This window comes from Rhinopithecus roxellana, chromosome 17 (genome assembly GCF_007565055.1).
Source record: "Rhinopithecus roxellana isolate Shanxi Qingling chromosome 17, ASM756505v1, whole genome shotgun sequence".
NCBI lineage: Eukaryota > Metazoa > Chordata > Mammalia > Primates > Cercopithecidae > Rhinopithecus > Rhinopithecus roxellana.
Genome location: NC_044565.1, coordinates 110,225,757 through 110,237,842, shown reverse-complemented (window position 1 = coordinate 110,237,842; position 12,086 = coordinate 110,225,757). Strand labels below are relative to the sequence as shown.

The 12,086-nt window shown below is 43.6% G+C and overlaps 1 protein-coding gene across 6 annotated transcripts in view; it reads right to left on the bottom strand.

Annotated features, from left to right (window-relative positions):
- MGAT4A (alpha-1,3-mannosyl-glycoprotein 4-beta-N-acetylglucosaminyltransferase A) overlaps window positions 1-11,757 on the bottom strand; it is a 127,816-nt gene extending 116,059 nt beyond the window's left edge. For all 6 annotated transcript variants that reach the window (XR_004054465.1, XM_030921762.1, XM_030921760.1 and 3 more), the window contains exons 1-2: window positions 11,671-11,757; window positions 6,518-6,846 (exon numbers count right to left, since the gene is read on the bottom strand). Coding sequence is in view for 5 of the 6 variants with exons in the window: in XM_030921762.1 (XP_030777622.1) it covers window positions 6,518-6,611 (94 nt within the window). In the remaining variant the exon portion in view is untranslated. The remainder of the gene's footprint in view (window positions 1-6,517; window positions 6,847-11,670) is intronic.
- Between the last annotated feature and the right edge of the window lie 329 nt (window positions 11,758-12,086).

The following is a 12,086-nucleotide window of genomic DNA, read 5'->3' as shown; positions in this document are numbered from 1 at the left end:
GAAGACAGAAATTTTAAGAAAGAACCAAATGGAAATTCTGGAGTTGAAAAGTACAATAGAAGTAAAAATTCACTAGAAGACCTTGTGATGGTTAATTTTATGTGTCAATCTCATGGCACTAAGGAATGCCCAGACAGCTGGTAAAACATTATTTCTGGATATATATGCGAAGGTATTTCTAGAGAAGATTAGCATTTGAATCTGTAGACTGAGGAAAGATGACCCTCACCAATGTGGGTGGGTATCATCCAATCTATTAAGAGCCTGAGTAGATCAAAAAGGTGGAGGAAGGGCAAATCTGTTTCTGGTCTGAGCTAGGATATCCCACCCTCAGACATCAGCCCACCTGGTCCTCGGGCCTTTGAACTTGAACTGGGACTTTCATCATTGGCTCCCTTATCTCCAGGCTTTTGGACTGAGACTGAATTACACCACCAGCTTTCCTGGTTCTCCAGCTTGCGGACGGCAGATACTAGGACCTCTCAGCCTCCATAATCACATGTGTCAGTTCCTATAATAAATCTTCTTGTGTGTATGTGCACAGGTTTGTGTGTGTGTGTGTTCTGTTTCTCTGATGAACCCTAACTAATACACGCCTTAACAACAGATTTGAACACAATGGAGAAAGAATAAGCAAACTTGAAGACAGGTTGGTAGAGATTATGTAAGCTCAAGAGGGAGAAAAAAAAATGAAGAAAAATGAACACAGCCTCAGACAAAGGTGGAACACCAGTAAGCGCACCACCACATGTGTAATGGGGATACCAGAAGCAAAGGAGAGAGAAAGGAGAAGAAAAAACATTCAAAGAAATAATGACTTAATACTTCCCAAATTTACTGAAGAACAATAAGCTAATCATCCAGGAAGCTCAACAGACTCCAAACAGGGTCAATAAAAGAGACCCACAAACACATGGTGAAAATGAAAAAAGTCAAACACAAGAAAATCTTGAAAGCTGCAAGAGAAAAATGACACGACTTACAAGGGAACGTCCATTAAGATAAATAGCTGACTTCTCAGCAGAAATTAAATAGAGGACAAAGGCAATGCAATCACACACGGTGTTCAAAAACAACAAAAGCCCTTGTTAACTAAGAAACCTATGTCCAGAAAAACTATCTTTCAAAAATAAAGGTGAAGTCAAGACATGAAAATAAAGAAAAACTGAGGGCATTCATTGTTAGCAGACACGCCTTATAAGAAACACTAAGGGAAATTCTTCAGGCTGAAAGGAAGTGACCCCAGATGGTGGTTCAAATCCACACAAAAAGCAGCAATAATTATGAAATTAGAATATACACTATTAATGTATTTTTTTCTTCTTTCTGTTAACTGATTTAAAAAGTCAATTGTATAAAATATTTATATAATTCATTACTGGGCCTATAACATGTGGAAATATATCAGTAATATAATTGCCAGTAATAGCACAGAAGAGGTAGATGGAAATAAAACTGTAATGGGCTAAGGAACTAATAACACATAAAAATAATAATTATAACAATATATTGTTTAGTTTGCAACATTAACAGATGTAATATGTGTAACAATACCCCCCAAAAGGGTAAAAAGGAACAGACCTACATAGGAGAAACACTCCTATATATTACTAAAATGAAGCTAGTATAAATCTAGAGCTGATTCTGTTGAGACACTACTAAAAATACTCAAAAGTAGTGAAAAAGTCATTGATGAAACTAAAACGCTATACTAGAATTCAATCAATGCAAAAAAAGCGATAAGGTAGGAACACAGGAACAAAAAAAGACATGAGGCACAGGAAAAAAAAAAAGTCAGATGACAGAAATGAATCCAGTTATATTAATAACAGCATTAAGTATGTATGAATACACAATCCAATCAAAATGCAGAGAGTGTCAGACTGGATTTTAAAAGGCATGATCCAACTATATGTTGTCTACAGAAGACACACAGTAAATTCAAAGATAAACGGATTGAAGTAAAAGAATATGTACAGGTCCTATCCCTTTGAAAAAGTCTGGTCATTCCTCAAATGATTACACATAATAGAGTTATGATAGGACTCAGCAATTCCACTCCTTGGTAAATACCCAAGAGAAATAAAAACACATGTCCACACAGAAACATGTACCTGAATGTTTATAGCAGCATTATTCATAATTAGCCAAAAGTTAGAAACAACCCACAGTTCACCAGCAGATGGATAGACAGATAAACAGTGTGGTATGTCCATATAAGGGACCATTATTCAGCTGTAAAAAGGGGCAAAGTGCACATCCTTTCTGTGTACTGTGCAGTAACCCCACTGTGAAGTGATCTGCCACTACATGGGTGAACGTTGAAAAGATTAAACTAAGTCAAAGAAGACAGTCACAAAAGACCACATACTATATGATTACACTGATCTGAAAATCCAGAATAGGGGAATCTGGAGAGACAGAAAAAGTAGTGGTTGCCTAACCCCTAGGAGGGGAGGGGAGGAAGGTAGGGATTAGGACAGTAATAGCTAAAGGGTATAGGATTTCTTTTTGAGGTGATAAAAATGCTCTAAAATTGACTGTGGTGATGGATATATATCTGTGAATATACCAAAACCCGATTCATTGTACACTTTAAATGGATGAATTGTATAGTATGTAAATTATATCTCAAGCTGTTTAAAAACATTTTTGCTGAAGGAATCAATCATTTATCCAACAAATGCTTATTACACGTTTACTAAGCACCACTGGATCGGGCACTGCAAAAATAATATCAGTCTCTGTCCCCATGGACAGGGAGCTATGACTGCTTCATCAATCTCGCCCAGGGTCTAGACTGCGCCTGACCAGCAGGAGGTTCCATCAGGAGCCCTGCTCCTCCCAGCAAGACAGACATGTAACTACTCCTGCCCCACCCTCACAACACCCACCTACAACTGTCCCAGTTTGTCCATTCCACATAATTGGAAATCCGCCTCATTTTTATGTGGGAATCCGGTACACCCCACTGAAACTGTTACTCTGTCTTGCACCACCGCTTCCCTGGCAGGATTCCTGAAATACTCCCCAACCTATGCCAATCCCATGCACCAGCTCATGTTTTCTTTCCAGTGCTGAATGAGGACTATGTCAAACCAGTACTTCTAGAACCTGTACTTGTAAGATTCTCCCGGGGGCCTGAAAGCTTAAGGAGATGAATAACTCCTCCCTTTTCAGGCCCAGTCCCAAGGTGCAACTTGTGCCAGCAGCGTGCCCCAGCAAGACAGCAGAAGCAGCAAGAGAACCGGCCAGAAGACACGCACCCCTAAAGATTGAGAAAGGGGCCACGTGGGTACAACGTAGCAGTTACGTCAGACTAGGACACTTCCTATTTACAGGAGACTATAACACCTTTGCCCCATCCTCACTTAGGGCTGACACCATTTTAGGCCTCAGCCCGCCTGCTCATTAAAACAGCGTGTTGCTCCACACCGCCTCGTGTTGTCTGGTATGTTGTCTGTTACATTGTCTGTTAGCACGCTCTCGGGGTTTGAACCGATACAAGAACCTTGCAGTACTGTGATTACCAGCTAAACACTGAGAGGGCCTAAGAGTCCTATGTGCTGGTATTAATGAGCATCTCACAGTTCCAAAGCATGAATACTCTACTCCCCTTCAGAACTTGTAGCTGCACATGCAGCTCCCGGCACCTGATATGCACAGTGTTCCCCACTCTGCCTGGCTTGGCCTTCACATTCATCCTTCACATTCTACCTCCTGGGTAACGCACCTGAAGAATTAGTAGCCTCTGCCTGTGCTGTTCCGAGCAACAGACCAAGAGCTAAGAGCATAAGCTCTTGAACGAGGCTGCCTGAATTCAAACTTCAACGCCACTACCTAACATATGATCTTGGTAAGTTTCTCAGTCACTCTGCCTTGGTTTCTCCATTTACAGAAAGGGGATAATATCTCCCTGGTTGTTATGAGGATTAAAATAGATATAATACACTTACAGGCAAGCACTGTTATTGTTTCTATCTAATTCCATTTGATGGTATATTTGTTTACATGCATCTTTCCCTGACCAGTCCCTGAGCTGCTCAAAGGTATAAAATTACCTATGGCTTTTCTTATTAATAGCATATAATATAGGGCTAGGTGCAAGATATGTACATGTAAGGGACCCATGAATGAATGAAAAAACAAAAAACCCATTAGTGTAGCAATGTCAAAGGTTACAGAAACCACACTTTCAAAATAAAAATCAGAGCACGTGGTTTATGAGTACATTAGAATTGAGTCTCTCAAAGCAGGACTTCTCTGGAAAATCCAGGCTGTCTGACTGCCAGAACTATCTAGAAAGAATCCAAATGCCCAACAGTTTTAGCGGTTACAGAAACAATAACATTTAACACAGAAGATTTTATGTAACCATAGCCAGAAACCTGTGTTGATACCTGGAAGAGTCTGGAAAAAACACTAAGTAGAAAATCAGAGCAGAAGTTTGCAAAGAGGAATTATGGAGTTATTCAGAGAATGAAGATCAAAGGGAACAGACTGTGTGTGTGCATCTGACACTGCGTGATGAAAGAATCTTTAGTTTTTAAATTAATTTTCATTCAAAAGACAGCTTAATAAAAACAATGATGCTTATTATAAGGCCTTTACATAAGAAACAAGAAAAATAAAATGGAGATTCCAAGACTTCTCAACTTTCAAATAAGGCACAGTAAGAAGGGTCAAGTTTCTCCACTACTATAATTCTCTGAATAGGTAAGTTTCCTAAAAAAAAAAAATATATATATATATACTTTTCTACTCATCAACCCTCTTATTTCATAAACAGACTTTTAATAGCCAGTCATTTGTTTTGCTCATGTCAGGGACAATCAATAGTTTGATTAACTATTCAAACTACTTCTTGATTGGCTGGGCTTGGTGGCCTGCGCCTGTAGTCCCAGGTACTCCTGTGGCTGAGGCACAAGAATTGCCTGAACCCAGGGGCAGAGGTTGCAGTGAGCAGAGGTCTTGCCACTGCACTCTAGCCTAGGCGACAGAGTGAAAGTGTGTCTCAAAAACAAAAACAAAGCACTTCCTGACTAAGCCTTCTCATTTGGTACAATAAAAACATGATTTCTAAAATGTATGTATTTGTATACAAAGAAAAAAGGCCTTTAGCAAGTTTTTCATTCATTTTCCCCCAAGAGGTCCCCCCAAAATTAGAGTCCAACTCAGAGAAAGACAAAGAATGGGAAAAGACTCCACTTGCTCAAGGCACAGAGCATGTTTTTAACTTATATCAGCTTTTTTAACATATACATGCACATACAGATATATACATATGCAATATGTATATATAGACATGGATGTAAACACACATCAGAAAAAAATAAGGTCACAAAGCAATCTTTTCCGTTGTCTTCATATGAGTAAATAAAACAACATCAGCAACAGCAGCTTCAACAGCCCAGGTGATGACAGCTACTGTAACAAACCAAATATGTAACCACCTCAACATTTCCATCTTTCTTCTCATCATCAACATTCCTCAATCAAAGGAAAGGAGACAAGTAAGAAGTATGGGCAGAAATTTACTTTAAGTAGTTTCTCTTAAAAAAGAAAAAGGCAGGCCGGGCGCGGTGGCTCAAGCCTGTAATCCCAGCACTTTGGGAGGCCGAGACGGGCGGATCACGAGGTCAGGAGGTCGAGCCCATCCTGGCTAACACGGTGAAACCCCGTCTCTACTAAAAAAATACAAAAATCTAGCCGGGCGAGGTGGCGGGCGCCTGTAGTCCCAGCTACCACGGAGGCTGAGGCAGGAGAATGGCGTAAACCCGGGAGGCGGAGCTTGCAGTGAGCTGAGATCCGGCCACTGCACTCCAGCCTGGGCGACAGAGCGAGACTCTGTCTCAAAAAAAAAAAAAAAAAAGAAAAAGGCAAATAAATACATTATCCTTAAATTATAGAATTCCAATCAATGAACAGATAGCTTCTCTTTAAAACACGGTTCAACAGTCTAAACGTAATTAATTTTTAAAAAATGTTTTAATATTCCGATCAGAATTTCTATTCATCCCTTCTTAAATATTTTTGCCTAAGGAGTAATCTGTCAATGCACGCAGTTTAAATCATTAACTACATAGCACCCAATCATTAGCATAATTAGCATGTAAATTTCACGAAGGCACTAATTGTGTCCTTTTAAGTGTTTTATGCAACACTCAGTACAAGGAAGCTTATTAAACACTTATTATGTTTAGTAAAAAGAACAAAATGCCAAAACAAAAGTCTTTATTATTCAGCTCGGCTGTCATGTATAATAAAAACCACTGATCAGTATCTATTTCTCCAAGTACAATTATAAGAAACTGAAAACAAAACAAACCCCACTGGAATTAGAAATTCTGTCTCCTCTGTCCAAGAATACTGTTTCATTTTTATATCAGAAAGAAACTGCCAGCAGATAGCATGTAACATGCAGGTTGCCAGGGTATTTGACCTAAGCATTTAGGCACCTTAACCAACCAAAAAGTCTAGTACATGTCATGCACACTTTCTGAGTCATTTTCCTTACCTTTCCCATTTTGCCATGTAGTATACCAAGACAAAGTAAGGAAGGAAGTGATAAATGCTAACGCAGTGGCTACAGTTCCATTGCGGAGCCTCATCTCATTTCACCATCACACTGGTCCATATGTGTATGATGACAACAACCAGGGCTGTTTTCTTCTCACCCTGAAAATCAACTGAATGCAGTCCTCCCGGCTCTAGGCCAACAAAAATCAATAAGAGAGGTTCATTTCAGATGATCTGCAGGAGGGGCCTAGCAGGAACGCCGTTCACAACTGTACACGGGATTGTCTTTGTGGTCTTCATATGCTGATGCTTTGGCCTTTTCCCTTCCTATTCGGGGGAAAAGAGAAAGACAAGCTCATTCAGGAATGCAAAATGTAAGTTTCTTCATTTACTATTCGTCATTATAAACAGACTTTTGGCTAAATTGTATCTATAAAGATTATCCCTACATCGAAACTACTCATTTAACATACTAGAATTATCTGGTCCTTCTCCTCCTGGAAAAAGAATACAAAACAGCTTCAAACTATATTCCCTGCTCATTGGTTTTGTTTTGTCTGTAAAAAGAAAGTGACGGCTTCTGATTTTAAAGGGAGAAACGGAGCTCACAGATTCCAAGATGAGAACTCTAACGATCACACAATGGTTCCTGAGTAACATAAACTTCACTCTCCCCAGTTTTCCTATTGCACAATAATAGGAAATTTTTTTAAACAAGAAAATTGACAGAATACAACATATAAGGGTTAAAAGACCTGGGCCCTTGACCCAGCTCTGTCACTACTTACATGTTTCGGGGCGTGCCACTTATCTAGGTCTCAAGGTTTCATTCATAAAATGAGGAAACAATCTGTCCTGTGTCCTCTTTCACATATTGTCATAAATTATAAAAAGGTTACAGTTATTACTGCTATTTATCACGGTCATAAAATAAACGTCGTTTTTCCAGTGACTAACCCACTCCCAGGGTGTAAATAAACTGGAAATATTTAAGCCTTTAGAAAACGCGGCAATCCAACCAGGATACGGTATGCCTTAGGCCCTATCACTCTGCATTGCTTTAACTCAAGAAATCTGGGAAATCACCACTGAACGAACAAAGCTGTCGGGAAAAGGGAACGAAATGGTCTTAAGCACGGCATTCAGCATATAATAGGTTCTCAAAAAATGTTAACTGTACAAAAAACCAAACTTTTTTGGTTAATTGAACAACAACAACAACAAAACCAGCCAGCTACTGGTTCCAGTCCACTCTACGCATGGTCAGTCTCAATCCCTGGAGGCACATCAGGCCCTCCAATATGTGCACAGATTCCTGGTAGCCTCAGGGGGTGCCACAGGATGCACCTGGTAATATACTGACACTGTAGTGGGGAAATTAATGTACCTCCAAACATGGCCAGCAGTCCCAAGGGAAAATTCTCTCCAGGGAAGAGCATGACTGATTAAAGCAGCCATTTGCAGGCAATTCAGAACTTGCCACCACCACTGCTTCTTAACACTGAACATTACTAGAAATTCCCCCTAGTAAAGAAAGATCACAGGAGCATAGTAATAATAATGATAGCCACTACAACTTATGAAATGTTTCCTATGTGCCTGATCGACCATATGGTTTAAATCTTCACAAAATCCTACGAGGCAGGCATTATTAACCCTGTTCTACACATAAGGAAATGAATCCAAAGAAATAACGCGAATTTGTTTGACTCCAAAGTCCAAGCTCTCATCTACTACACTTTCCCTCTCAAACGAGGCACCTGCACCTGGCAATTTGAAGCTAAGTGCCAGGGATACTCCAAGTATCAGGTTAAACTGCAGAATCTTCCCAGAGTATTAATTATACCCAACTGTAAGTGTAAATTAAAAAAAAATTATATAACACACACTGATCTACTATGGAGTAAGTTGCAAAATTCATGGAAAATTTCAAAGTCTAAACATGCAACTTTAAACAAATCTCCACTTCCTGTAGCTTTTGGCTAATACCTCACCACCACCCTCCACCAAACTATGCCTGTTAACCCTCCTCAGACGGTAGCTCTATCGTCCATATGATATTCTAGAAGCACCTAACCTCTTTTACTACCTGAAGACAAAGAGCTCTAAAAATATTCTTAAGTAGAAGTTATCATTGTTCTCTAAGACTGAACTTATTCACCTTCTACAGTTAAGACAAGTTAACATCAAACATGACCACATCTACAGTTTAGAATTTAAATCATCACAGTGGCCAGGTGCAGTGGCTCATGCCTGTAATCCCAGCACTTTGGGAGGCCGAGGCAGGCAGATTACCTGAGGTTGGGAGTTCAGGGCCAGCCTGGCCAACATGACAAAACCCTGTCTCCACTAAAAATACAAAAATTAGCTGGGCATGGTGGCAGGTGCCTGTAATCCCAGCTTACTGGGGAGCCTGAGGCAGCAGAATTACTTGAACCTGGGAGGCAGAGGTTGCAGTGAGCCGAGATCACGCCACGGCACTCCATCCTGGGCAACACAGCAAGACTCCGTCTCAAAAACAAAAAACAAACAAACAAAGAAAACTTCATTGCAAATCGCCTCTAATTGTCTTAAATCAATAAGCACCCAGTAACGAATTCTGATTATAAAAACAGGGGTGATAATTCTATGAATTACATAACTTGGAACGTTAATCCCTCTGTGGCATTATATTAAAATACTTACAACTTTCAGCTGCTACCTACTTAGCCCTGTTTCACTTCAGAAAGAATTTCGTTCTAATAAAAGATCTAAAAACCATACAGGTTATTAGAGTAAGCACTCAATTCATAATGGGGGAGGTAGAGAGCCCATCATATAGTAAAGGATATTTTAAAAGTTTTACTAAATACAAATAAAACTCGTAAAAAAAAATCCGTAGACATGCATAGAGACAAGTAAAAGTAAATGAACTCTGAAACCAAAGTAAACTATTGATATACTACCCCTAATATATGAAAAAATTAAAAAATACTGGATCCAGGAAGTTATGAAACTCTGAAGATACCTACAATGAACTCTACTAGCAAATAAGCCCTGAAGTTTTGCAAGAAAAATATGAGTGTTTTACTCAGTATGAATGTAGTCATACATTTTAAATTAGGGTTTCCCAGCTAATAAGTTTAACTGCACAGCACAAGTGAAGAAACTCTTCGGACAGGAAAAAACCAAGGATCTACTCGCTCTTCAATCATAAGACATAATTCACAGGCTGGCTTGTAAGGCACAGGTGACCCACATTTTTATTAGTGTCCACATTTGCAAAAATTTTTTAATCTAGCCCCTTAATATTCTCGGAGACTAACACGTTTGAATCTTTAACAACAAAAAAAAGGTAGTGGCTAAAATTGCTAGTTATTTCTCCACCCTCCCAAAGGTGAATGGTTCTTTTTTTTTTTTTTTTTTTTGAGACGGAGTCTCGCTCTGTCACCCAGGCTGGAGTGCAGTGGCCGGATCTCAGCTCACTGCAAGCTCCACCTCAGGGGTTTACGCCATTCTCCTGCCTCAGCCTCCCGAGTAGCTGGGACTACAGACGCCCGCCACCTCGCCCGGCTAGTTTTTTGTATTTTTTTTAGTAGAGACGGGGTTTCACCGTGTTAGCCAGGATGGGCTCGACCTCCTGACCTCGTGATCCGCCCGTCTCGGCCTCCCAAAGTGCTGGGATTACAGGCTTGAGCCACCGCGCCCGGCCGGAACTTTCAACTCTAGACACCAGACTGTTTTGTTAGCAATCCTTTAAGGCCTTCAGTCTTCATTTTATTACTGGACACAAAACCTTTACTTATTTTAAAGTGTTCTCTGAATTATTTTAAAGTGTTCTCTGAAATACTCAATATAGTCCATGGCGGAGAACACTTTGCTGAACGTTTGGCATATTCCTTAATCAGCAACCCACTGACAGGGAAGAGGTGCCTTAAGAATGAAAGGCACAGTAATCCCTGATACCCGAAATCAATAAAATCCATGACGTAAGCCTATATAACTTTACATACCACAATTATGGCAAAATTCATTTATTTGCCATTTATAAACGGGTCAGTTTTCTTTAATACAGCTTACATAATGTCATCGCCCAGTGCGTTTGCGGATTTACACGTGTGGGTTAAAGAAATCTATGTCAAGATAACCTGTTCATCAAAGTATTTTTTAAACATTCAGAAAAAGAAACATAAACCACAAAACGCATATTTTTATTCTAAATTTACAGTCTACGTTCCAACGAACGACTCTGTCATTATCTTTTATCAAATAATTCGTCCAACAGCAAAAGCACAACAGCAAAATACATGGAAAGCATTCCAAGCATACATTGTGACTGCTTCTATTTTCCAATGCGGAATGTAGGCAATGAAACCGCTCCAGAGAAACGCACTGTTGCGAGGAATAAAGGCGGGTGTGCAAGTGGCTCAGAAAAGCCAGCTCAGAAAAGCTCGCCTCCGAGATGTCACCTGGCACACTTGGTGGAGTCACCGAGACCCAGCCTCAGGGTCCTACTGCGGCTTCCTCCATACGGAGGGAGCTGAGGCCTGGGGAAACGGGGGGTGCTCTTTCACGCGGGCCCCGCAGCCCTTCACTTTGTGTGAAAATTCCCTGCGAAGGCTTCACGGCCGGTTCCCTCCGGGAGCAGCCCCTGCCCCTGCGCCCCGGACCGTTCGGCCCCCGCCCACCTGCCCCGCGGCCCCGCGAAGGCGCCGACTCCCGCGCAGCCCCCGGGTCCCGCAGGCAGCTGCCCCTCCCCTTCCGCACCCCCCGGATCCGCACTTTGCTCCACTTTTCCCCAAAGTCGCCGAGCCCCGCCACGCCGGGGAGCGCCGGGAACGCAACAGACGCCCGGCCGGCCCCAGGGAGGGCGCGCGGCCCCGAGGGGTGCGCGGCGCGGGGCAGGGACGCTGGGAGGACGCCCCCGCCCGCGCCCCGCCGCCCGCCCCCGAGGCCCAGCCGCGCCCCGAGTCGGCCCCGCGCCCGGAGGCGCCGACAGCTCCCCCGCACAGAGCTCCGGCCGGGCCGCGGCGCACTCGGCTCCGTTACCAGCAGGTGGATCCCCGCAGCCCGGGGCCGCCGGAGCCGCCTCCCGCTCCCGCGCCCTCCGCGCAGCCGCCCCGCGCCCCCTCCCGCCCCCGCGCGCCGCCGCTGCCGCCGCGAGCCCCTCACCCGCCGCTGGCGTCTCCGTGCTCCCGCGGCTGCCGGCGGAGCTGCTGTGGCCGCCGCTGCCGCTGGCGCTGCCGGCCGCCCCGCCCGCCCCGCCCGCCCCACCAGCTCCGCCTCCGCCGCTGGAGCGCCCGCTCCGCCCCGCCGGGCCGCCCCGACCCCGCCAGCCATTGGCCGCCCGCCGCCGGCCCCGCGCCCCGCGCCCCGCGCCCCGCCAGTGGCCCGCGCGACTGTCACTTAGGGGCGCCGCCGCGCAGCCCGCTTAGCGTTCGGGAGGTCGGCCCGGCTCAGCGGTGTCCCGGCGAGGTCCGGAGCGGAGCCGCGGTCTCGGGTCCCCGCTCTGGGCGCCGGCCTGCTCCCCGCCGCCCCGCTGCCGCATCTGGCTGGGAACCTCCCGGCGCGTGCAGGGGCCGCTCCGG